We start from the raw sequence: 27,987 nt of genomic DNA, 5'->3' as shown, positions 1-27,987 counted from the left end.
GAATGAGGTTATGGCTAGAGGGCTAAAAATTATGGCTAAAAGGCCAATTCATTTAGTGTGCCAATTATTGGCCATAGTACAGAGGCCCTTTCCACACATCTGCTTTTAACTGGCATACATGGTCGTATGGACTCAGATAACCCCATTCAAAGCAGATGCCTTTATTCTGAGACTGGCCAAAGCAAATGAGAGGGTGGCCAAACACCGTTCCCTCCAAACGCCTTTCCCTGTAAACGCTGAAGCAATCTCTACAAACGGCAGAAAACACGAGATTTTCAGGTGCGGGAATATCCCAAATCTGAGCCAAAAATCCTCATCTTTGAATGTCTGTATATCCCTGCGCTCAGAAATCATGGGATTTTTGATCTCAGTTTGTTCCTGGATTTTAGATGTCTGTTCTTGATTGGTCTGTTCCTTAAAAGAAGGTGACAGTTGAGTAGAAGGTGAAACTTTGTGTGCCAGAAACTTTATGAAACATGTGGAGGACATATTTTCTTTGGCCAGGACAAAGTTGTGGCCCCCTAGTCAACATTGTGCATCTTTTCACAGTAAGAGCAATCAGGAACAAACATGTATAACCCAGGAACCCTGTCTGCACAGATGGCCCTGCAGCTTGTATAACCCAGGAATGGAACTTATACAATGATTTGCATGTTCACTTCTTCAGGTATTTTTTTTAAAGAACCGAAATTTCCAGCAGAAGTCCTGCAGCGGCCATCTTGGGGGCTGCAAAATCCTGCTACAAAGCAGCAATTGTGGATGACAGAGGCAGAAATCCAGGGACCAACAGGTCTGTATCTGAACATCTTAGGTTCCAGGGTTCTTTTTGCCCCTGACTAAAACCTGCGATTTGGTGCTGTCTGAATGCAACCCTGTTTCAAAGCAGGTATTGTGGGATTTTCTGCCTTCATATTCTGGGTTATATGGCTGTGTTGAAGGGCCCAGAAACTATCCAATTGACTCTGGTTATTGCTGGTATGTAGAAAAGAAATCAATGGTGTTTCATAAGGATGTACCCAATTTCAAAGCAGTATCTTTCAGGATGGCAACACCTTGCAATTACACAAAAAGATTTATTATTAAATTTTACTGCTAATCATTTTTGAGCCAGGAACAAAGCTAAAAAGTAACCCTGCAAATGGAGAACATCCCATTAGGTCTTACATTGTGGTGACACCATCATGCAAATAGCTGAAGCAAGGGGCTGTTTGGGTCTTGAGTTTATATACACACTATTTTTTCATAGATATGTGAGATTAGAGTTCAAACTGATTCCCAGGTTTTCAAAACACAATAAGGGGCAGCCAGGACTGACTGAGTGGGACTATATAAGTTTGTCTCAAGTCTTCTGAGAGCAAAGGCTCATGAAGAGTTCTAGGATCCTGTGAGATCTCATAGGTAAAGGTAAAGGTATTCCCCTGACATTAAGTCCAGTCATGTCTGACTGGGGTGTGGTGCTCATCTCCATTTCTAAGCCGAAGAGCCAGCGTTGTCCGTAGACACCTCCAAGGTCATGTGGCTGGCATGACCGCATGGAGCGCCATTACGTTCCCGCCGGAGCGGTACCTATTGATCTACTCACATTTGCATGTTCTCGAACTGCTAGGTTGGCAGAAGCTAGGGCTGACAGCGGAAGCTCACGCCGCTCCTCGGAATCGAACCTGCGACCTTTCGATCAACAAGCTCAGCAGCTCAGTGCTTTAACCCACTGCACCACCAGGGGCTCCCATAGGAAGGTTAAATTTTGAAATGGAAGGCCAGGACCCATCATGAGGAAGGAATTTTACTGTTGTCTGGCCAAAGGCTATGCCTGGCTCAGAGTCGAAAGAACAGGTGGTTCACAAATGTGCCAACTTTTGGTGTGTCATTTGAGGGCAATATGTTCCATCAATAGTTGAAAATACTGGAATTTGGGACTTTCTGTGTAATGTTTATATAGGACAATCTTTCTGGCTGTTAAGTAAAGGACATCCTTTGTCAAGATGGGACCTCTGGCAACCCTGCCCATGCCCTGTGTTAGTTAATAATAACATTGTCGCCCATATTAACGTCACCCACACAACCATATTCATTCTGCATGTATAATTGAGACTTGAATGTTGAACTCCAATAATCTGGAAAATAGATTTTAACCCCAGAGACTTTATGTTAAAATAGAACAAGTCTTAAATGTGTCACAGCATTTTTGTGCAGGAACATTTTTGTGCATGGCTACCTCTTTGGAAACCTGGACACAGTAGAGCAGTAGTTCTCAACCTTTCTAATGCCGTGACCCCTAAATAAAGTTCCTCATGTTGTGGTGACCCCCAACCACATTTTCGTTGCTACTTCATAACAGTAATTTTGCTACTGTTATGAAATGTAATGTAAATGTCTGATATGAAGGATGTATTTCTCACAAATTATGTTCAATTTGTGTTACAAATTGAACATAATTAAAGCATAGTGATTAATCACAAAAACAATATGTTTGGGGGAGTGTGGGCAATGGATGATGGGATGTGAAGTACCTTCAACCGATGCAGGTCTGACTTCCAGAGACCACAGAGACACCCCTCCCCCCCCCTCCCGAAATACAGACCTGGACCAAACTTGGCACACAGAACCCTATTGGCCAATAGAAAATACTGGAGGGGGTTGGGGGGAATTGATAGTGAATTATGGGAGAGATAGTCCACCTACATCCAGAGAGCACAGTGAACCCAAATTACTATGGATCTGGACAGAACTTGGCACAAATACTCAGTATGCCCAAATCTGAAGACTGGTGGAGTTTGGGGAAAATAGACCTTGGCATTTGGGACTTCTTGGGGTGTTTAGTTCCCCAGCCATCAAAGAGCATTCTGAAATTCAACCACAATTAAATTGGACCAAACTTGAGCTGTGTGGAAGGGGCCTGGGTTATCTGAGGCCCCTTCCATACAGCTGCATAAAATACACACTGAAGTGGATTATCTGGCTGTGTGGACACAGATAATCCAGTTCAAAGCATATAATGTGGGATTTCATTCAGCTGTGTGGAAGGGGACTGGGTTATCTGGGGCCCCTTCCATACAGCTGCATAAAATACACACTGAAGTGGATTATCTGGCTGTGTGGACACAGATAACCCAGTTCAAAGCAGACAATGTGGGGTTTCATTCAGCTGTGTGGAAGGGGACTAGGTTATTTGGGGGCCCTTCCATACAGCTGCATAAAATACACACTGAAGTGGATTATCTGGCTGTGTGGACACAGATAATCCAGTTCAAATTAGACAATGTGGGATTTCATTCAGCTGTGTGGAAGGGAACTCTGCAATCAAAGAGCATTCTGAAACCCCAACAGCCATGGAATTGGACTAAACTTGGCACAGAGAACACCTATGAACACAAAGAGAATACTGGGGGCTCTGGGGAAAACAGACCTTGGAGATTGGGAGGTGCTTGGGATTTATAGTTCTCTGCAATCAAAGAGCATTCTGAAACCCCAACAGCCATGGAATTGGACTAAACTTGGCACAGAGAACACCCATGAACACAAAGAGAATACTGGGGGCTCTGGGGAAAACAGACCTTGGAGATTGGGAGCCTGCGTTTTCCTTCCTGGTACAGCTATCTCCTGGGAGGCACCTGCAAACACTGCTGCAACAACTCAGGGGCCGCTTGCAGCACGGAGGCTTCTCCGTTCTTCTCCGCTGGCCTGGGGATGGCTCTCCTCCGCTCCTGGGCCCGCCTACAGGAGCAGCTGCAGCCCAGCACCTGCTCCACGGAGGATGATGCCAGGAAGGTGTGCGGCTGAAAGAAGGGCATCCACTCTCTGCATAGCAACCCAGCTGTCTTTTCCTCCTCTTTCCTTGCACCTTTCTTTCCTCTGCTCTTTCTGCCTGCACACCTTTCCCTCCTTCTCCCTTGCCCCAGACACGTTTATTTTCTTCTTACTCATCCCATGTACACTTTTTCTCCCTCTCCCTTGCCATGTGCATGCCCTTTTCCCCTCCCTCGACCCTCGTTCACCTTTCTTCTCCCTCACCCTGCGTGTACCCTTTTTCCCTTCTCCCTCGCCCCATGTGTGCCTTTCCACCCCCCCCCTTGCCCCCGCCCCGCCTGCCTTTTTTCCTTCTCCCTCACCCTCAGCGTGCCTTTCTCTCCTTCTCTCTCATCTTGAGCGTGTTTTTCCTTTTTTCTCCCTCACTCCGTGGGCACCTTTCTTTCCTTCTCCCTTTCCCTGCATACCCTTTATCTTCCTATCTCCCTAGCTGGGTTGCTCTGCCGAGAGAGAGAGAGAGAGCGGAGGAAAGGCCTCCTCTCCCACTTTTCCAGGAGCCATTCACAGGCAAGGGAGGACTTCCATCAGCCTCCGTCGAGCTGCTGCTGGGTTGCAGCTGCTCCTCTAGGCCTGCACGACGGTGGAGGTGTTCAGAAGTAGGACTCCGCTGCCTCCGCTGCTCCGGGAAGGCATGCGATTATTGCTGGGCTGGGAAAGGGCTGTGGCTATCCCTATCAGGAATGCCATTGGCTTGTGGGTCGGCTGCCATTTTGGAGGGGGCGTGGCTAGCCAATGCGGCTTGGCGACCCCCAGAAAATGGCCAAACGACTCCCCGGGGGGTCGCGACCCCCAGGTTGAGAACCGCTGCAGTAGAGCTTACTTCCTAACAGATTGGGATTGCATTTAAGCAATTATGAGCTGTTCAAAATTTAATAATTTTAGTGCTTTGGAAGGTAGTTTCATGGACTCTTCTTTGGTTAGAACAAGGTCTTTACCTTAGATTCCAGTCTTCAGTTTTGAAATGCCCTAGCTGCTACTGCCTACAACACAAGTGGTTCCTTGTCATCTGTACATTTAAGACAAGAAAGCTAGTGGTATAGTGTATGTCTATAGAAAGTCCATGGAAAGATTATGAGTTTGTCAGTCTTTAAGGTGCCAGAAAATTTGGATGTGATTGTGTAATTATCTCTCCCCCACCCCACCCCATACAAAAACACTCTTGAGATGCGAGATGCTTATTTCCCCCCCTGTTATGTCCTCGTTTTGAATTTAAAATAATAAATACTTAAATAAGAATTAAAAATCTGAGAAGTGGTTTCCAGTAGTTTGGGATTTTTTTCAATATACTTTGTCCCCTAATTTCTCTGTTTAGAATATTTTGAGAAATACATATATATATATAAATCTATCTTGTGTAAGTCAAGGGTCGGCTTTGGGGCTAAAATTATGGATTATGATACGGCTCCTGGAGAAGTCAAAAGTTATTCCTCAGAGAAGGGAAATACCACCTCAGGGGGCACTCACCCCTGGCTGCTACCACCACCAATTTCCCATCCGGGTGTTTAAAAAGGCCAGAAGTGGTGCCATAATGGGGAGGATAGAGGGAGTCAGTGCTTCATTGAGGTTGTTCCAGTACAGACTAACCTCTTGCCTTTTGTAACTCCACTCAAGGGAGGTAATGGGTTCTTTTTTTATATTAACATGGACCCATGAATAACTAGATCCAGTTTATTTATTATTTTTTGACTAAAATTTCTAGACTTATATATGAGTATATGCAATATCAAAGACATTTTATTTGCACATACTCTTAACAGCAGTACTAGTACAGGTTGAGCATGCCTTATTCAAAATCGTTAAGTGGCTGATGTAGTGATACCTTTGCTTGCTGATGATTCAATATACACAAACTTTGTTCCATATACAAAATCATTAAAAATACGGTGTAAAATTACCTCCAGTTTATGCTTATAAGGTGTATGAATTTCATGTTTAGACATGGGTTCCATCTCCAAAATATCTAATTATGCACATATACATGTAATAGAAAGAAAATGCAAAACCCTTTTGGTCCCAAGATTTTCGGATACAGAATATTCAACCTGTATACCTCAGCTAATGAATTAGGTGTGATCTTTTGTGTTATTTATTTAACAGGTGGTTTGGTTCCAGAGACATAAATAAGATGGAAAGAATAGTAACAGTGGAGCAGTTCTGCGTGTTTCAGCAAAATGTTTATTCATAACTAACAATGTGCACATGTGAAATGAAACAAGTCAGTTAAACCTTGTATAAGGAAACACAAATATTTTAAGTCTTCTGGAGACCATATTGATATTTCTTCCATGTAAAGATCTATTCTTTTTTTTTCTACATTGCTAATCTAGCTGGTGAGACAGACTATCAGCCTTCTCTTTTTCTACTGGTTTTGTTGTTTACCTGTGCCGAATAAGGGATGCTTGGACAAGCTGCCATTTACCTTGTCATTTTAGGTAGGAAAAAACACCTAAAATAAGATTATTTCTAAGCTCACCAAAGCTCAAGCTTTATTGCTTTGTTTATCACAGATACTCTATTGCAATCTAACACTGAAAGTCTTCAGCTTTTCTTTCAGAAGACATGGTGGAGGGGGAACTAAAAAATATTTGTAAAATTGAGCTTCTTTTTCAGAGGCTTTGCTAAGTGAGGTATGCCAGTATACGGTGCTTGTGGTGTGTTTTAAATAGATGATGCACTAGCAGTTTCTAGGCTATGGATTTAATAAAGTCCTCATATGCTCTGCTATGTGGGAGAGGCCAGGAACAAAAGGGGGAGGGTAGATGAGATTATGTTCCTGTTGCCAAGGAGATAAAAATATATGGAGTAGGCCCAATCCCAGTAAGAGAATTCTGAAGAAATAAATTATACCAATTCCCCTGAGATGATTTAATCGTACATTTTTTCACTGGTTCACCTTCCAGCTTGATTTTTAACAATCTGTACAATGCCCTAATCAAATGCTCATCATATGTGAATAATTCAATCTCAAATTGTTTTTGTTTTGTTTTTCAAAGTCAATTCTATCTACTTGATTTCTTTTAGCCTCTGTCCATATTGGAGTCAATTGAGGTCATTTGTATGTTTATAATCTATGTTAAACATTTTCTCAGAGTAATAAATCTTCATATGTCAACCACTTCTCATCTGTTTGTTATCAGTCTTGTGAAATGCTTCCTTGTGTGGAGATCCACATAGCTATCTTAACTTAGGTTTGTATCTCCAGTTTGCCCTCCATATTTGTGGGAGCCAGGGAGAACCCCTGCAAATGTGGAAAACTGCTAATATCTACTGGACCCTCTCAGGTCAGGGAGTGGAAATGAGGCATCACTGTGGTCTCCACAAGTCTTGCATTCCAAAGGCTCTAATTCTCTCACACAGACACACACAAAAACATTCACTGTGCAGCTCTGCATTGGGCTAGGAGGAGATTGAGCTGCAGACATTGCCCTAGCCTAGAAAAGCCTTCTTTGGCACCTGAGGCAATTATGTGTCCCATGAAGGAGGTCAAATCTAAACTCTGGTAACCCTGATTTTCCTCCACTCTTCGTGTTCTGCCTTCCCTTAGCTTCTTAAGCTGCTTTTTAGGTGGCCAGAGAGCTGACAGCTCAGGCAGGAAGTGTTCAGGTATGGAACACCGGGGAGGGAGGAGGGTTTGCCTGCAAAAAGATTATGTAAAACTCTTGAAAGTTCCAAATGATGCACTGTGCAGGCATGGTATAGCCTATTTGTGAGTTCATAGATGATCACTCGAAGAATTACGGTTACAGGTAATATCCTATCCTCAAGTTATCCATAATTTTGCACTCAAAACATGCCCTCAACTTATACATGAGATAGATTTATACATAAATAAATAAATATGTACAGTAAATTTTTAAAAACTTACTACAATTGTAATTTTGTTATACTTTGTCTTAGTCTGCAAAGTAATATACCTTGAGTAGCAAGTTGAGAAATCAGCCGGATTTAATAAATAATCAACTATTATATATACTCATGTACTCTTTTTTTCCTATTGGTGCATGCCATATGTGTGTATTTTGTCCGAGCAGAGAAAGGGAGAACCCAGGTACCCCTTACTTTCCCTGCCTGCCTAATTGATTGCTCGCTGCTTCTCTCCATCTCGGCACCCAATTTCTCTGCACTTTTGTCTGCCTCTTCCCTCTACCTGTTGCGTCTGGTACTAAATTATGCCATTTTTCATAGGAATTTGCATGCCTCATCACACATTTGCTGTCTCTTTCAGTCTTGCAAGGCTTGTGGCCCCTCTTCAAAATGGCATAAGACAGCAGCAAATCAACAAATTTGTGAAAGAAATCCTGCAGAAGTGGAGGGCTGACTGTAGTATTGTTAATAATGCATGACTCAGAATTAATTTCTGTCTCGAGACCAAAGCTTCATGATGTCTGATTTGCTCCTCCCTGTCCACTGATTTAAAGTTTGAACACTCTACCTCTTCACTAATATACAATAACTGAGTCTTTTTTTTTCAAATAAAAATATCTGAAGGATGTTTCTCACCTTGAGCTCAGTTCCTTTCCATTGCACCCAGTAGATCCTGCCATGACAAGTTTTTGGCATCTGCATGCTTACATGATTTGTAACATCCAATACCAAATCCAGAGGGATTCTTTGTCCCGCCTCCAAAAACAAACTCTTGTCCCTTGCTGCACAGTTATGCATGGAGAGGTGATGGTGGTGACCGGCTTGGAGACGATCTCAGAAAAGGTGCATGACATGTAATAGCTTCAAAGCATTTATTTTTGTAACTAAATCATGGAGTGTATCGTGCTCTTGCTGTTATTTGTAGAGCAAATAGTTTTTCCAGGCAAATGATGACAAAGACATATTTTTATACAGATTCAGAAACATATTTCGACCATGTATAAAATATAGAATATAGTGCTAAATATGCTATTTATACAGTAGTGTGAAATACTTCACTATATCATTTTAATCTTTCATAAAATAAGATAATATATGGGCCTTTAGTTACAAATGAAGAAGATAATAATAACCCAGCAGGAGATCTTGTATTCTTTGTATTTTTTCTGAAGAGTAAGCTCTTTGAAATGGCACCGAAAGGCCAGTTGTCAAAGAGATAAAAAGCTGTCTTTCTGTGCTTTTCATAATACTGTATCCAGATCAATTTGGAGAATATATTTCAAGATCAGTCATTGCCTTTTTTGTCGGCTCTTGCCACAAGCCTTTCATTTAATTAACTTTGAATGACGGTTATTTAAGTTCATTTGATTAACTTTAAATGAACAGAGCTTTTCAGTGTAACAGGGTCAGACTTCTACAAACTTTAACTTTAGCTCTGTGAGTCATATTCGTGTGTGTGTCTGTGTGGAGAAAAGCCCATGATAGTAAGTATCTGGCACGGATACTTGGAAACATAGTCCACTCCCTGGAATACTTCACATGTCTACAGATGAAATGTACGCTGTTCCTTTTTTGGTAAAGTATTGATAGCATTAATTTATTTTAAATCTCCTTGGATTGAAACAGTGGAATAGGCATAAAATGTCCCTTTTGCATTGTAACCATCTGCATGTCTGTTGACATAAACTTCACTGAGTTCAGTGGGATTAATTCAAATAAGGTATCTAGGAATGCCATCTGAAAGTTTGGTTGCCCAAGTTCAGTTCACACAGTTATATAAACTCAGAAGCAAAGCCTTCTGAATTTCTCTGTATAGTTATGGTGGCGAAAGAAAATTGAGAAAAAATGTACACGGAAGGCTGTTTTGTTCTTGGAACCAGCTATTTTTGGAATAATGTAGGAGGATATGTACTTTCCTCCGATAATTGCTCTTTTTAAATAGTTGTGAAACATTTGGTTTTTATTAAAAGTATCTGACGTGCATTAAAATTCATTTGATAAGTTTTTGGGATATAGCAAACAAACAAAAATAAAACAAGGAATTCTATGTTTTCAGGGCACAAGCCTTTGAATGCTTATCATAGAGTGCGTACAGTTGTTGTGTCATGTTAATTTTAAGCTGCACGGTGTTCAGTATCCTTTGTGTGACATTGACCTATGTGTGTTTCCTTCAATGTTAGACCTGGCACAAAGAATCTTTACACCATCTGATTTGAGCTTTTACTTGGCAACTGAAAGTCAAAACATGGATGTTTATATAAAATTGTTTCCCACTTGGTTCCGGAACATGATAAACTGTCTCATTTTCTGCCATTTCAAATAAATCAAACTTGGAAATTATTTTGTCATTCTTTTAGAGCATTTTACCTTTTTATAATATGAATGTGTTATTTCTGGACTAAATTATCGTCAAACATTTGTCTGAAATTGGTAGATTTATGCAAGATGGAACACCATGATCACTATCATTTTACTATGGAAGCTTCCATTCCCAGCTCTCTTCCTTATGAGAGTGCAGGGAAATTGGATGTATCAGGAGACTTGGTAGGGTGGTATGGAAGAGGGAAGGGAACACCAGGGACTGCCATTGAATTTGTTCTTAAAATCAAACAGGACTAAAAATAAGAAGACAGATTATGTGGTTATTTTCTGTCGCCTTATAGAAGCTATTCCTATTAGTTCCTCCATAACCTTCTTATTGAGTTATAACTCGGTACCTGTAAAGCTTGCAGTTCGCTTTGTTTCTAATATGTCATAAACAGCCTGGGAGAAGAATCCTGTGGTGATATAGATGATGATAGAGAGGGAAAAATGCATCTGTTTTTCAACATTTCTTTTGATGTTAGGTACACTTTAGATATGACTGGTACAGAGTGACACATATTCACAGTGATTTTGGTAAACATATTTAATTCACAATATTTAAATCTAAATCTTAAAAAGAATTGCATCATGTTAGCAACTTACTATCAAAGAAATGTCACTTCCAGTATTCACTAATAGAATGAAGGGACTTTTTTTTGTAAACCTAGGGCAAATATACAGAACTATTTGTAAACAATTCTATATTGTCTGAAATCATAGGATTCCTTACAGAACAGACATTGTGTAAGAGGGTTGCAATGCAGATGCATACATTAATATATTATTAATTACCTTTTGTGAAGCTGTGGGCAACTCCCGTTTCCACACACACACACACGCAGATAAACACGGAGTGGCAGTGGGTGTGAGGCAGACAGAAGCGTAGCTGAAGGAAGAGCTTAGGAGCAGCTAAAAAAAGGGGAATGCCCTCTGCATTATTTCAATACCTCAATAACAATGTCCAATCCAGCCGGGCCAGGGGACATGATGTGCTTCAAAATTGTAACGCAGCATCCTCGGAAGTTGTGAGTAACAACAGGCACCTCCAAATCCCAAGTGAACCATTTCCTGAACTAGCAGTTTGGATTTGTGTCCTTGTGGCCACCAGAGAAGTGCACCAGCACTATTAGGAGCACTTGGGGAATTCCAAGGGGTAGATGCTGAGTAGGCGAACACTTGGACCCTCTTTGTTCTCATCCATCTTGCCTTATGTTCTCGTCGATCTTGCCTTACGTTCTCGTCCATCTTGCCTGGGGAAAATGAAAGGAAAAAGGAAGAGGGGCCGACCAAGGGCAAGATGGATGGATGGTATCCTTGAAGTGACTGGATTGACCTTGAAGGAGCTGGGGGTGGTGACGACCAACAGGGAGCTCTGGCGTGTACTGGCCCATAAAGTCATGAAGAATCGGAAACGACTGAATGAACAACAATGTCTTATGTCTGCACCTCCTTCATTGAGACCAGTTGTGGCCAGACAATAGAGGAAGAGGAAACCTCTGCCTCCAACACCCAATCCTCCGGTCCAGGGCCCTCACAAGAAGCACAAGAAATACAACACAGAAGGGAGTGAACACCAAATTCTGCTTTGATGTAGGATCCACATTTCGATTCTTAAGCCAGAGCTGGCATCTGAATGCAGTAGCTGCTGCCTGGCATGAAACCGTGTATGTGGCTACCTTTAATAGCAATTCTTGATGGAGGAGGCACATAAGTTACTGTACTAGGAAGAGGAGGATAATCTAATGTCTACAGATGGAACAGCTATAGTACACAAACCTAAAGGCGGACTGGCTAAGCTAGTTCAGCATTGACTGAGGAGATTCTGCGTTTGGAAAGGTTCATGATCACAGCAGTTCAGAGACAACTGGGAGTGGACCTTTCAACCTCTCCAGCAAAAGCCTAGCACCAAGGTTTGTCTCCAGATACCTATCAGATGCCATAGATGCTTTCCCTCTACATAGAATTTTCTCTACATCTTCTCACCAACAGCAATGCTACATAGACTGATGGGAAAACTTCAGAGAGAAATGTGGTAGTTGTGGTGACCCTGGTAGTATCAGCCTGGTTCAGAAGACCCTGGTTCTCTGCGTTTTGCAGCATTTGACATCGGGCTATCTACCACTACCTGTATGTCTGGATCTTCTATCACAGGGGCAAGCACATCACCTCAATCCAGCATAATAAGAGTATTCCATAAATGGGGTGTCCTCATTGGTGAAAACACACGGAAGGTCTCTGGTGACCATTGAGTTTGGGTAATATAGGAGGTGGACACTTCTTTCAGATTACTTATCCAAAACTTGTTCAGGGCTTTATTAGTTATCTAACACCTTGAATTGGGCTGAGGAAATGACAAGCCTCTGCATAAATTGGATGGAGTCTTTATGCTGGTTAATAGCATAATGCTTTGTGATTAATAGACATGGTCAGCATTGGTGAAATAGACAAAACTGGGTCTTTAATATAAATGTTTAGTGCTAGTTCATTATTTCTTTGAAGTTCCCCTCCCCCATCTTCAATACTAAGCTTTAGGTTCTGTAGAATAGTAAGTTAGCTGCTTTCTGAGTATAACCCAAGATTCAACATTTTGTAATAAATGGTATTTTAAGTGACTGTTAGAGATAATTTCCGCATTAATCCCCATAAAACTTTTCAACAGAGCCAAACAAGTTAAAGATACACTTTGAAAACCAGTGATTAAGGAGGGTAGAAGTGGAAATTTACTGTATTAAAATATCATTTTGGCTGACTCCAACCACCCAAGACCAGGATTGTGGTAAAGACATGTCCTAATGTGTTAATTTTCTTAGTTCCTGTGATTTAATCTTACTTTAGGATTTTCAGTATGCAAATACTCTACATATAAGTCTTTTCTCTAGATTATATTAAATGTTTCACCCTCACATTTTTGTGTAACTGGCAGTATTACTAGTTTGAATTTCTAAACATTTATCTGATCTAGCAACTTGGCTTCATTGCCCTGATTCTTTCTCCCCATCTGTATATTTATAGATGTGATCTTTTTGGAATGTGGCTTGTGGTTCATTTGCTTGGTGTTCTATGTCCTTTTAAAACTATGATTTAGCCTGTAAAATTGTAGCTGAAAGGGGGAGGTGGTTGTCATGGGTAACCAAATTACAAATTTATAAATATTTTACAGAACTCTTCTAGTAAATCTAGCGGTTTTAGGATTTCATTTATGTGTATTTGTGTACATTTAACTCATTGACACATTATAGAAAGATGTTGTTAATAAAGTTATTTATGAAGACTGTTACATGTCCTGTGAATACACAACTACCTATTGAAATGATCCCATGTCTTTGACATGAAATGATTGTTCGAATAAGAATGTATTGGCATCATCTCTAAAAGATTCTCTGTTCCACAGCAGGAAAAAGTGACTATTCTGATATCTTTACTATTTGTGTCTGACACACAGAGAATGTTGTCTCTTGTTGTATCTGACACACACAGTATGTAGCTATGTTGTTAATTGCTATGTTTAAAGATTTTATTGGCAACTGTGCAGATAAACCTTCCAACTAGCTAATGAAAAATAACATCAGTTTAACAGGATTCTTGAATGAGCAGGCATTTCAGATCTCATAGAGAAGAAGCTTGTTGGGTTGATCCTGAGGACTACAAATGCTGAGGCTGAAACACTGGCTTGATTTTACTTCTTGCAATCTGTTTTAAATGTTGTTTTATTTATATCCTGCCCTTTTCCCCGATATAAAATCCAAGACAACTCACAATGTTAAAATACAGGCAGCCCCTGAGTTACAATTATAAATGACTCATAGTTAAGAACGGGGGTGAGATGATTAGAAGTGAGAGAAATCTAGCCCTAGGAAGGGAAATTCAATTCTGTAAGAATTATCATGGGAAAAAGGTGTCTCAACTGAAGCTGTCTCACCAAGCCTTGTTTCCACAGGAAGCCAATTTTTTCAAAACCCAATTATCACAGGGACAGAAAGTTAGGGTAAATCTTCAGAACAGAGGCATAGGCAGCAAAACAAAACAGGGGTGTTAACCCCTATGCCATCCAAAGCTCGTATATAGATAGATATAGATAAGCTGGACTTACACTTAAAATGTACCTATTCCAACTTACATACAAATTCAACTTGAGAACAAACTTACAGAACCTGTCTTGCTCATAACTTGGAGATTCATAGGGTTTCTTAAATCTAATTACAGTAGCTACTGGGAACTGTGGTTCATCAAATATTGTTGGATTTCCGCTTCCATGAGCCCTGGCTTCCAAAATCAGCATTGAAAGCTTCTGGATACTGTAGTCTAAAACCTATAGAGGAGCACTGCTGATCAATGTAGTTTCCAAGGCTTGTGTGCTAACTGGGGATCATCCTGTGTTGTTGTTTAGTCCCTGAAAGATCTGAAAGTGGCCCAGTATGAATGACAAATTACTTTTCTTCAGCGCATTCTCTTCTAGGTGCTGGTCCAACATACAGAGATGAGAAAATGTGGGAAATGGCAGTGCAAAAATTGGTTCAGCTTGACTACTGAATAAAGTCAATGTTGTACATTCGGGGAGTTGTCTATCCTACATGGCAAGAAACTATCATAGAAATTTCAATATTTCATAAACTTGTACTTTGTGCTGTGTGTGACCATACTGCTTTAGTAGGACCAGTTACTGTTTATTTGGAGGTGATCCTTAAGTGGAGTTGTTAATATTGCAATCACTTTTTAATAATTGAAATAAAATTCAGTATAATGGGAATTGAAAGGGAGGGGTAATTTGATGTTTACAAATACTTATTAGTGTGTTTCTTGCTCTTTGTCCTGCGAACTGATTTCCACAATTAACAGATCAGATGTTCATTAAGGGTTAAGAAATTGTTATTCATAGAACAAGACTCTCTTCCTACACTGATTAGCTATTCATCATGTTGTCTAAAATCTAACCATTCTCTAATCTTCAGGTTTACACAGGACAGAAAATGGCTGCAAAATCTTGTTAAATAGGATTTTCATTCATCTGCAAAGAGGAATGGACATTGAACAGTTAACTGTACAGAAAGAAAACACTGCAGAGTTTTGGCTGTAGTTAGCTTGGGAAGTGACGTCTTACAGCATTTGCTGTTCTAGAAAGAGCGGAGACACGTCGTGTATAATTGGGAGGACTCTGGGTGGCAGTGTCTCTGCCTCTGTGTATATCTATCTTTATAAAGCGATTGGGGAGGGGGACAAGGTGATGAGCAGCCTGCCTGCTGCTCCAATACAAATATAGTTCTTGTGACTTCGGTGAAGTGGTTTTCCAGCAACATTGCATAGCTGAAATACAGGACTCTTTTATATCTAAGGAAATATACTTTGGAAAATAAACTTTGAATATTCAAAATGGGGAAGGATTATTATTCTGTTCTTGGAATTGAAAAGGGGGCATCTGATGAAGATATTAAGAAAGCCTACAGAAAGCAAGCCCTTAAATGGCATCCAGATAAGAACAAATCTCCCCATGCAGAAGAGAAATTCAAAGAAATTGCAGAAGCATATGAGGTGCTGAGTGATCCCAAAAAAAGAGAAATTTACGATCAGTTTGGAGAAGAAGGTAAGTTTGTTTTCAAATACATTTTATGATAATTTATAGTAGAAAGCTTCCTTTCAATTGTGTAAAACAGTTCAAGAAGCTGGTTTGAGTTAATCATCAGAGTAACACGTTTTGAAGATCTATTTATATTTCTAACATTTGTGATACATATTAATTTAACTGACATTTTGTTTGTCAAAGTTCTGTTTTATTCAGCTTTTTTAAAAGTTGTTATTGGCTCGTAATTGATTTATTTTACAAGATCATACAAAACGGTACATTTCTTTTGAGCATTCCTTAGTTGCTAAGTAGATACATTTTGCCCTACTTTTTTTCAACAAAGCACAATGCCATATCATTAAAATAACGCTTTGATTAGAAGATGGACATTCATGGCCAGTGCCCAAGTATCCAGATTTCAGCTAATATTGGCATCTTGCCTTGAAAGGAAAGAATTTGCCTGATGTCATGAAATACCAAGAAAAGTTTTCAGCTTAATTGTAAACAAGGGAATGAGGCCCAGGGAAACTGTTTTGCTTGAAATTATTACTTTAAAATGGCTTATATTTAGTTACGATTTCTTCTTAAAACTTCTTAGTGTAGAACCTTCATAGCTGAAAGTCCTTCTGAAGATTTTGAACACTAGATACTTGTGTTTTAGTTTTTGCCTTATTGAGACAGGACTATTAATTTTAGGAAGATATACTTGGATTACAAAGAACTGTTTAGTAGATTAAAGCTTACAAATGATCTGATTAGTAAGATGTCTTAGAAACGTACACACACTGTAAAAAAGTTAGTTCTATTTTAATGGTTGTTCAGTTCCAGGATTGGTATTTCTCTCGCACTGTTGGGAAGTATAAAGTAACATGACAACCTATTTGTTCATAAAGTAAAAGGTCATTGTTATTTATAAATTCTCAATTTTTAGTCTCGCCTTCTTGCTGCTTTTTTCTAAGACCTTCTTTCTGTCTCCTCAGTGTGTTTTCGCTCCTGTGAACATTTACTTCCTAGTGAATGTCAGAACTTATTTTATATATTAAAAACGAGATGTTACGAAGAATGAAAGTAGGTGTCAGTGCAGGTCTTATAATTCTATATCAAATATGAGTGGCAGTATCTTGAACAAAATGATGAAGCTATGAATCCTGGTAGCTGATAGAAATTTTCTGGTGCTCAGAACCTAGTCACACAATAGGTGTGGAGCTCTTTTTTGTAGTGATGAAACTTGTCTTTTAAGCAAACCTATCTATTATCTATCCTAGGATGTGTCATTCAAAAATGCACATGGCGTAGTTTGTCAGTAGGCTTGGCATTATCTGTTAGTACTGCATTTGTATATTTTACTGTAGATATTATCCTCCAGAGTTAAGGTGGAAATGTTATTATAATAGCATATTTTGTAATTTTTTGGCTCAATTCAAAGGAATGAATTGGTTTGTTTGAGGGGCCAAAGTGAATGCAGGTTCATTTTATTCTGAAGGTGCTGTCCTAAAACCTCACTACAGATCTGTACTCTCTTAATGTATCCCAGGATCTATTTAGTGAAAACTATATAATTTCTGAGTTTATCCAAGGCAAGTTTCTACTGTATATTTATTAAATCAACCTCATGTATAGGTTGAGGGCAGGTTTGGGAGCCAAAAATTTGGATTTTGATATGACCCAGAGGTCACATCAAAGGTCATTCCAAAGAAAAGGGAAAGTGTCGATACTGGTTGGGGAAGAGGGGAGTGAGAGGGGAGGCAGCCACTATTTTCCCACCCAAGCATTCAGAAAGGCTAGAAGTGGCACCACAGCAGAGGGAGTGAAGAATGTTGGTACTTCTTTTAGTTTTCCCCTGGGATGGACTAAACACATGCCTTTCTCTACTCTGCTAAGAAAGGCAGTGTTTCCTTTTAAAATAAGGTGTAGTACTCGCATTGACTCATGGATAAGTTGAACCAGATCATGGGGATTGACTAAAAATTTCTACTTATACATAAGTATTTAGGATATGTTGCCATTTTTGTGATAGCCTAAAATCTTGTACATCTAAATTACAGTAGTTATTTAGTAATAGTATAGTAATACTATAGTTGTACAATATTTTATGCTAATCTTCTTGTTTGCTTATGAAAATAAGCTATGAAAGTGACAAGTATGTGTTTCATGTCTTTATTAGTCAATGCTTGGGTGCCTTACTCTAATGTGCTCCATAAAGAATAAACTGCTGCTTTGAGGACCTTTATTAAACCATTTTGAATGTAGAAGATTTAGTTGGATTTATACTTCATCCTATTTACAGTGGACCCAAACTGAATTAAGTTGGCTGCCTTCGTTCTGTATAATTTTGATGTGTTATATTTTAAATGTGGCGATATGTCTAGATCCAGGCCAGTGAATACTTAGAATCCAATTTAATCCATTCTGTCAATGGAGCTGAATCTATCCGGGGAACATATACCTGTTTCCCCTAAAATAAGACATAAAATAAGTCATAGCAGGATTTCTAAGCATTTGGTCAATATAAGCCATATCCCAAAAATAAGCCATAGTGATTGGCGTGGCTATGCAGCATACAAGATTGGCTCCCCCATCAGGTCCCGTCATTCTGTGTGTTCTGCAAGCTGAGGCATAGAGGGAGACATAGAAAGTGAAAGTAAAAGTCTCCTCAGTGAAGTGAGGAGCAGGACATTCTGCTTTAGGTATAGTGTGTCCTTGGGGGAGACGAAAAAGCTGTGGCTGCCATTTTACTCAGCACTGTGGGTTTCTCCCCAAGCACCAATCAGCAACAGGCTGTGGGACTCTCTCACCACCCACAAACACCAGTACAGCTGCTGCTCCCCAGCACTGGCCAGCAACAGTCTGTGGGTCTCTCTCACCCCACACAAACACCATGTGATAGCGGAAAACTTCAGCAAGTAGTTGACTACTGAGCCCAGATAGATCATCCTATAAATGCAGAATGTTGTACCAAACTTAATAAAAATAAGACATCCCCTGAAAATAACCCATAGTGTGTCTTGAGGAAAAAGTAAATATAAGACAGTGTCTAATTTTGGGGAAACACGGTAGGATAGGATTCTGCCCATCCCTTCCCACACCCTAACATTCTACTCTGATTTGTTATGGGACAATATGAGGCAGGTTTTGTGGTGAATACAGTAAGTGATAGAAGGATGAAAAGTTCTTGTTTCAGATAAAGCCTGCTGAGATGACCCAAGATTTCACCCCAGAAGAGCTTGGAGTTGTGTGTGTTGTGCACAGTGTCAGGAGGAGGAAAGCAGGCCACATCCATCACTAACTCTAACCCTTGCCAGTTCCCGGCTTGTGAGGGCTTGCTCTTCCTCCTCTTCCTGTTGCTGTGTCCCACATATGTTCATTTTGCTTGAGCAATGCCAGTGATGCCACCTGTAGCATGGGAAGCTGAGAGGGCAGCCTCTGCAGGAGTATATGGGGGAATGCAAGGGAGGGCACAGTCCCACTGCTCGCTCTGGCCGCCTTTCTGGGCTCCTTTCATCTGCTCTGCACAGCACCAGTCACATGAAAAAAAGGTTTGAGGGCAAATGGTTGAGTCAAAAAACCCCAAAAAAACGCAGGGAGCAAATGGGTGGAGAAAGACAAGGAGGAACCAAGTACCAAGGTGGAGGAAGTTAGTAAGCAAAGAATCAATCAGGCAGATGGAGAAAGGAAGAACCACTCAGTTCTTCCCTGCTTTTATCCACTTGCTCATTGCCTCCCTTACCCTAGTGTATGGTTTCTCTCTTCCTTTCTCTGCCAGCCTGCTTGCTCACTGTCTTCCTTTACCCAGGCACCTAGTTCCTTCCTGCCTTTCTTACTGCCTGGGTAGAGGAAGGCTGTGAACACAAAGAAAAAGACAAGAAGGAACCGAGCACCACGGGGAAGAAAGAGAGCAAACAAGCAGCCAGGTGAAGCAAGGCAGGGAGGAACCGTGCAAGTGGAGTCTCAATCACCTCCTCACAGAAAAGACTTCCTGGTGGAATGGCTGCTGCTGGACATTGTATGTGTCTCTGTTTCATCTGGGTAACCAGTGACAGCCTGCCACCCTCCATGCTTCCGTTTCCCTCAGTTCTCTCCATGCCTTATGCCATTTTTCATAGGAATTCTGTCTCATGAGACTATCTTACAAGCCTTGCCATTCCCATTAAAATGGTGCAGAGGAGGAACAGAGGTGGCAAATAATCTGCAAATAATCAAATTTGCAAAACTCAAATCAGAAAAAATTGAGATCTGACATTGGATGCTGTTTATTTATTTCGTATCAAAAGCATTGCATAAATTAGTATAAAACTGATAAAAAATAGAAGGTGTGCAGGCGGCTAAATATCTTTTGACCAAAACGGGCAACGGCATTGTCTGTATCCTCCAACAATTCCTCCTCTGTACATGAGGCAGGGCACAATGGACAAGCATTCCAAATCCAAAAGCATTGCTTTTAAACATTAGATACTGTAATGCAATGGTTCTCAACCTATGGGTCCCCAGGTGTTTCAACCTACAACTCCCAGAAATCTTAGCCAGTTTACCAGCTGTTAGGATTTTGGGTGTTGAAGGCCAAAACATCTGGGGACCCACAGGTTGAGAACCACTGTTGTGATGCGTATTGTCAATGTCTGTAGTAGATACACCTTTGGTATATGAAAATATTTGGATTTCAGGAAGTAAACTATTAAAAATTAAAATCGATGATTACTGGCAGTGATTTAAAACCATGTCGTCGTAGTGCCTTATCTTTTTATGCATGTGACAAGTACATTGTTAAGGATAATTGTTGCTTTAAAAGTAGAAATTTAGAAACAAAGGGTTAAGAAGCAGTCTCTCTTTATTGTTTGGTTGGAAAAGTGGAAAAATTTGGGAAGTAAGCGTAGGTGAAATTAATCACAGCAAGTAGGCGGGTGCCATGATGTAGGAAGAAATGGCAGGCTTGAAATAGTCTAGGTAACTGTCAGCATAAGTGTGATAGCGTAACTTTGCAAGATCTCTATTTAAATCTGGCATGCATAGTTTGAAGTACTTCACTGTTGTGCAGATTTGGATTTCAGTTTCTACTTATGAATAAGTACATTAAATTCAGTTGAACTTCCAAATAAAGGCTCATAATCAGCTTTGCAAAATTAAAATCCATGAATTTGGAAACTATAGATGAACCCATAAACTTCACTGTATGTGTAATGTTTGTAATAGATATAACTTTGGAATGTGAAAGTGTTTGGATTTCAGGAAGTAAATGTTTAAGTATTTAATGTGTGGGTTATGACCTCATCACACTCTCCAAATTCAGCATCCTAGGACACTTCTAGCCTATTTTGGGGGCGCAGCTTCCTGTCTTGTGCTGGCTCCAGTCGAGCCAGCATGGATCCTCCCCAGAAGGACGACGCTTTCCATCTCTGATGGGGAAAAGCACTGTCAAGAGGGAGCTGCACGCGTGGGGACACATTCGCCCTGCTGCCCCTCTCTTTTCTCTGGCCTTTGTGATCAAGTCGCTAGTCTTGTGCTTACTTTGAAACAAAGCACATGGTATAGTAAAGCTTAGTAAAGCTTTTTACCACTATACAATTATTCCCTTATTTAAGAATCTATTAACCTGTGTTTCTGTGCTGGCCAGAGAGCTGGAGTGTCATCTCTGTTACTTGTGATTGCTTATTGCTATAAGGTTCTTCACAGAGCATCTAACACTGGACTCCTTTAGCCTTCAGAAGAGAAGGCTGAGGGGAGACATGATGGCCATGTATAAATATGTGAGAGGAGTCACAGGGAGGAGGGAACAAGCTTGTTTCTGCTGCCCTGGAGACTAGGACGCGGAACAGTGGTATCAAATTACAGGAAAGGAGATTCCATCTGAACATTACGAAGAACTTCTTTACTGTGAGATCTGTTCAGCAGTGGAACTCTCTGCCCCGGAGTGTGGTGGAGGCTCCTTCTTTGGAGGCTTTTAAACAGAGGCTGGATGGCTATCTATCAGGGGTGCTTTGAATGTGATTCTTCTGCTTCTTGGCAGGGGGTTGGACTGGATGGCCCACAGGGTCTTTTCCAACCTTATGATTCTATGATTCCTGTCACCCACCTTTCTCACTTATCTTGTATGACATCTTGGGGTTACTATTTAGGATCTTAAGGTGGCTGCCACTTTGGATTAGTATGTTTACTCTTTGTAGATCTGGGTTTATGTTTTTATTATCAATATCCTGACAGTCTGCTAAAACAATAGGAATAACAAAACAATTGGCTCATTTAATAAAGGCTGTTTGCAAACATCAGTATAAATGCAGGCTAACTACTGCTTTCAGAGCCACAATTCTTATCCACTTTAACTCTTCTTGAACTCTCACTTCACACATTCCAATGCCATCTCTTTCCACAATCTCCCATCAAAATTAAAACAGACCGCAACTATCAAACCTCTCATTTTATTCCCCCCTCCCCCCATTTTGAGGGCTGTGTTTGGTTGGCCTACTGTACCTGGCCCATCTACTTGCCTCTAACAGTTGGGTGAATTATTAAAGTCTGACCTGCTCATTAACATATTTTAAGATTGTAGCTGAAATTACTACTTACATCAATGAACAAATGTTGGTATTTCAGTTGGGAATTGTTCTAACCTGTTTGTACTCTTTTGTAGGTCTGAAAGGAGGAGCTGGAGGACCAGATGGACAGGGTGGTACCTTCCGGTACTCTTTCCATGGAGACCCACATGCTACATTTGCAGCATTTTTTGGCGGTGCAAATCCTTTTGAAATCTTCTTTGGTAGAAGGATGCCCGGTGGCAGGGACACCGAAGATATGGAAGTCGATGGCGATCCATTTGGTTCCTTTTCCGCTTTTAATATGAATGGATTCCCAAGGGAAAGAAACACTGTTGGTAACCAGCCTCGACGCAAGCAAGACCCCCCTGTTATTCATGAACTCAAAGTGTCATTAGAAGAGATTTATCATGGTTGCACCAAAAGAATGAGAATTTCCCGAAAAAGACTCAACCCAGACGGTAGAAGTGTCCGAACTGAGGATAAAATACTGACTATTGATATCAAGAGAGGATGGAAAGAGGGCACCAAAATTACATTCCCAAAAGAGGGCGATGAAACACCAAACACTATCCCAGCTGATATTGTATTTGTTATAAAAGATAAAATGCACACACATTTCAAGAGGGATGGCTCAAATATTGTCTATCCAGTGAAGATTAGCTTACGAGAGGTAAGTTATCTCTTTAATCCTGCTATATGCTACTTAACATCTTTATATGTGTATGGATTTTCACCATTGCATTTGTCTTGCCATTCTGCTCATAAGAAGAAGAGAATAGCTGTCAACTAATTTGGACGTTTTGGGTGTGGATTGCCTGCTGCATTATTGTGGAAATGTATAGTATAATGATAGTATAGTAAATGTATAGTATTCATGAAATGCTACCACAAATGAAAAAATATCCATAATAAAGAGACTATATAGGAAAATTAAGCTCTTACTGGAATATTTTTAGGGGGGAAGTGCCACAGCAAAGCAATTCTGACAGCAAATTTGAAAATATGCAAAATTACTTTTGTTCTGTTTTGCTAACATTTCAGTAGTCACTAATCAGTAACCAAAATGGTAAAAATTCATAAACCAGCACTGTTCTAGATTGAAGACCAGTAAGATTATGGTAAAATGATAATGGATTTAGGTTTGATGTGATAAATGAGTATTCTACTGTTAGCGGATATCATGGGTAGGAACTTTGTGGGGGCCAGTGTCCAATTCCCCCCAGACCCCTTTTCTATGAATGTACCTTCCCTCATAGTAGCCCAGATATCAAGCCACTGCATAATATGTGCAAATATTAAACTCAAATACTTGGATTTTTTTCTGCATTCTCTTTTCAAATGGCAATAGGAAGTGATATTGTGTCACTTCCTGCCACCATTTTGGGAGAGACTACTGAAGAAAAGATGTGTATAGACCTTAAATATATGCATTTAGAGACTGTTTCTTTCTGTTCTGTCAGTTACAAAATGAGCACAGCAGACTCTCAGGAAGAAAAACAGTGAGCACAATAGGCTCCTGGGATTGCTAGACCTATGGCATCTTCTGTTAAATTTAGGGACTCTTTCCAGAATAATGAGCGATGTGCCTTGGCTACTATCTTACTGTACTTTGGAATTTTATTCGCTGAAATTTAGTCCATATATTTACCTGAGCTTGAACTATTATATTGGCATGGACAACAGGGACTCTCTTGATGATGTTCAACTGCTGCTCTCATTAGACATATGCATCACAGACAACAGTGAATGATCATGGGCATTATGGTGTAATGCAGTGATTCATAACCTGTGGGTCCCCAGGTGTTTTCGCCTACAACTCCCAGAAATCTCAGCCAGTGTACCAGCTGTTAGGGTTTCTGGGAGTTGAAGGCCAAAACATCTGGGGACCCACAGGTTGAGAATCACTGGTCTAATGAATTCTGGAGATCCAGAGTTGCTCCCTTCGACTCTAGCTAAACCAATCTTAGGTCTAAAACTAGGGGTATAGCACTGTATTTACTCAAATGTAATACACACCTTTTTTGCCAGATTATGTCATGAAAATTAACTATGGATTACATATTAGATTCAAGCATGGAAACCACTCATTCTCTAAACTTCTGAGCAGTCTCATGAGCCTAGGCGCCTCTAGCGAACTGGGGCACAGGGTCCAAGTGGCAGCGACAAATAGGAATGCTTCTATGGCCCTTCTTCAGTCAATAGGACACTTCCTTGGATTTCTCCTCCTGCTTGGGTTGCAGCACAGTTGAGGACCTCAGAATGGGGCCTTCTTTTAAAGGGGCCGCAGCCACAACCTGCTGCTCAGTTGGGCTGAGCCCAGAGCTATGTCATAACAGTTGTTGTTGTTGTTGTGGTCTGAGCAGGGCAGCAGTGGCAACCACCTTAAAGATGTGGCTCGGGATCCTCCCTAGACATAGCCCTTTTCCTACTCCTCATCCCTCAACCCACCTGAGGGACAGAGGTGGTGGCCCCTTTAAATAGAGGCACCGCTCAGAGGTCCTCAACCACAGTGCAGCCTGAATGAGAGGGCAATGCAAGGTGGCTTCCTGTTGACTAAAGAAGGGGTGATCTGCCCCTCATTGTTGTAAAGAGTTCACTTTTTACCACTGCACATTACATTCAACAACAAATACTTTTTTTGGCTTCAAGGTTTTAAAAATTGAGGTGTGCATTAGATGCGATGGCACATTAGGTTCTTGTAAACATGGTACTTGGAAACAATAAATGAACTTACCATCAGAAATTGAATGACATAAAATACTGGTATACAAGAATCAGTCTCTTCTCGTTTGTGGCAGTTAGACACTGGTCTTCACTTATATTGATTTTATTTGAAGTGTGTTGCATGTCTAGGAGCTTTTAGCATAAATTTTAAAGTTGTTCTCGGTCATATTTCATGAAATTTGTTAACTTTATGTGACCTGGATAAAATATATGCTTCTGCCTCTAACTTTTCTAATATTATATATTTTCAGGCTTTATGTGGCACCTCAATTAATGTCCCAACAATAGAAGGACGAACCATACCAATGACAGTGAATGAAGTTGTAAAGCCTGGGATGAGAAGAAGAATTATAGGATATGGTTTACCATTTCCAAAAAACCCTGACCAGCGAGGTGACTTAATTATAGAATTTGAAGTAACCTTCCCAGACAGTATAGCTCCAGCCTCAAAAGAAGTACTCAGGAGAAATCTTCCTGTTTCATAAGAAATGTGGTGAATGAATTGTACTATGAGTAGTACACTTCAGACTGAATACTTTTCAGGTTTATGCTGTATACGTGCAATCTATAACTGTGGAACTTTTCTTTTGTGTTTTGGGTAGGAAAGGTAATTATGCCATGCTGCATGAAAATAGGAGGGACAATACAGAAGACTTTGTAATCTAGTATAAAGCTAAATCCACTTGCTGTGTACTGGGTCTTCCATTTCAGAACATTTTACTGAATATTTTGCTTACATGTACAAACATAATCTTTAGGTGGGAGAACACCCCTTGCATATATCATGGAGTGCTTCAACTTCAAAGCACTTTATGTCAGATTTTTTTTTGATTTTTTTGTGATGTATTGTACTACAGTATCAGAAACCACAACTCATGGTAAGGATTTGTGTAACGTTTGCAGTATTTATGTTGTTTATAATATACCCGTAAGCCTTGTTTACATTGCACATTGCGGAAGGCAGAAAATCTGGAAATGTTCATCAACCCAAAAGAAACCTCAGAGTTTCCTCTGCATTGTTCACAGATTTCTTCCTTCTGTGTTTTTCTAGTAGTGGCAGCCTGATGGAAAATAGATATCTTTTTCTAAAATGTGCCCCTTTTTGGGTGTAGCCGATTCAAAGACGGAAACAACTGTCAAAACAGTTGCTTGAATGCCCTTCGAACACATGTGGTAAAGCTACATATTTAGCCCTCTGAGCAACTGCGAAGACTACGGGAATAATGACTGCAGTCTTTCACAATTCTAGTCCTCTTGCATGTTTTGTTAGCGGTGAGGTTATATATAGCCCTTTTTGAACAAAGGATTTTTAAGCCTATCTCAAATTATCTGAGAGAAAAAAGAGCAATAAAAAAATCCTCTAGTTTCCCCAGAAAGCATTTATAGTGTAGGAACCCTTGAATGGCAAGATAAGACTACTAAACATGCCTTCCACATTTTGTCTTGAACTATGCTACAGTATCGTAACCTTTAAAACATTTTTGTTTGTTGATAAGAAAAAATAATTCTATTTAAATATTAATCCATTAGTGAACTGCATTGTTACACAATAGCAGGAATGGATAAAATTCTCATCAGGGGCCTAGCCAGCATAGCCAATGAGGAATGCTTTTTGTGGAATGTGTGGTGCTTCATTCACTCCGGCGACATTTGAAGGCCTGCTCTTCATCTATCTTTGGCCAACAGGGTAATAAATTGACTACTGTTAATATTTCCATGAAGGAAAGTCATATATTTTTGCAAAATGGCTACAATAATCCTGTAAGAGAAAAATGTTTTAGAAATGACACACAATCAAATGATCTTGCAAATTTTCAGTGCAAGAAGTAGAAATGCATAATATTGTCAGATATCAAAAGGATCCAGAATGTTAGTTTTCATGACACTAGGAGTTGAGACTAGAATCATGTCACTGCTTTTTCTTTATGCATATTGTTAATGCATTTTAAATATCCTATACTGTCTGTATTGCATTTAATATATTTTTAATTAAAATATTGTTTCTATTTCTCATTCTCTCTTTGTAATATAAGTTGAATGGATTATTTTTTAAAATGTATTCAAGAAAAATACAAATTTTAGATACATAAAGCTACCAAGATTTTTTCTTTTTGTGTCAGGAGTGACTTGACAAACTGCAAGTCACTCCTGGTGTGAAAATTGGCCTTGTGCAAGGACGCTGTCCAGGGGACACCAGGATGTTTTACCATCCTGTGGGAGGCTTCTCTTATGTCCCTGCATGAGAAGTTGTAGCTGACAGATGGGAGCTAACCCTGCTCCCTGGATTCAACCCACTGACCTTTTGGTCAGCAGACCTGCTGGTATAAGGGTTTAACCCATTGCTCCACCAGGGACTCCAACTACCAAGATTAAACAATCACATATTATACATTACAATTGAACTGCAACCAAGCTCTATAAACTTACCACTCTCTGTCTGATAGTTGTTATCCCTTATTAGTCTACTCCTTTTAAACAATAATTACATCTCTATTTATGGAACACTCTACTAGTTCATGAACCCCTAAGTTAATAAATGCCCCTGTCCTTGGTGTGAAAATGTAAAGAACAGACCCCAGTCTTTCATAAAATTCGTCAAAGATTCCTCCTTAATCAACACAATCAATTTGTTGATTTCTGCATATCTTTATTAGTCATTTTTCTTGTGTTGAGATAATTGGGTCCATCTCTATGCAGTGGTCATATATTGTAAAGTTCTCCCAAATTATTCTCTAGGATTCCCAAAAAATAAAACTTGGTTGAGCGTGTGAATTCAATGAGATGGAATACTATATAATTCAATTTTATCACTTCATCACAAAGCCATAGTAAACAACAAAATATTACAAGGCAATAAACATGATTATAATGCTAGCTACATACACATCTTCATGCAATATAATCAAAATTTATTTTAACACATTTGTTTTGTGAAAAAACAGCAGTGCCAGAATAAAAGCATGGCTAAAATATTACTGTGTAAACTTGTGTATAAGTCAACTTCATGTATACGTTGAAGGAGGTTTTGGGGTCACGATTATGTATTTTGGTAGGATCAGTTGATAATTCAAGGGTTAAAATGTGAGGCTCTGCAGAAGGTTCCTCAGATCTATTCCACAGAGAGGCCAAAGTGCCAGAGCAGCC

The 27,987-nt window shown here is 39.9% G+C and overlaps 1 protein-coding gene across 8 annotated transcripts in view; it reads left to right on the top strand.

The window, feature by feature from the left end:
* DNAJB4 (DnaJ heat shock protein family (Hsp40) member B4) overlaps positions 1–26,849 on the top strand; it is a 28,786-nt gene extending 1,937 nt beyond the window's left edge. For 4 of the 8 annotated variants that reach the window (XM_060773785.2, XM_060773782.2, XM_060773780.2 and 1 more), the window contains exons 2-4: positions 14,985–15,613; positions 22,215–22,789; positions 25,095–26,849. In XM_060773785.2, the coding sequence (XP_060629768.2) occupies positions 15,403–15,613; positions 22,215–22,789; positions 25,095–25,328 (1,020 nt within the window). In that variant the 5' untranslated portion in view covers positions 14,985–15,402 and the 3' untranslated portion in view covers positions 25,329–26,849. Of the gene's footprint in view, positions 1–667; positions 791–14,984; positions 15,614–22,214; positions 22,790–25,094 lie in introns of all 8 variants that reach the window. The other 4 variants (XM_060773784.2, XM_060773783.2, XM_060773787.2 and 1 more) reach the window with 2 other exon arrangements.
* The last annotated feature ends 1,138 nt before the right edge of the window (positions 26,850–27,987 follow it).

The sequence above is a fragment of the Anolis sagrei genome, chromosome 4 (assembly GCF_037176765.1).
Source record: "Anolis sagrei isolate rAnoSag1 chromosome 4, rAnoSag1.mat, whole genome shotgun sequence".
Taxonomy (NCBI): Eukaryota; Metazoa; Chordata; class Lepidosauria; order Squamata; family Dactyloidae; genus Anolis; species Anolis sagrei.
The sequence above is the reverse complement of the archived record's forward strand: the minus strand, read 5'-3'. Positions and strand labels throughout refer to the sequence as shown.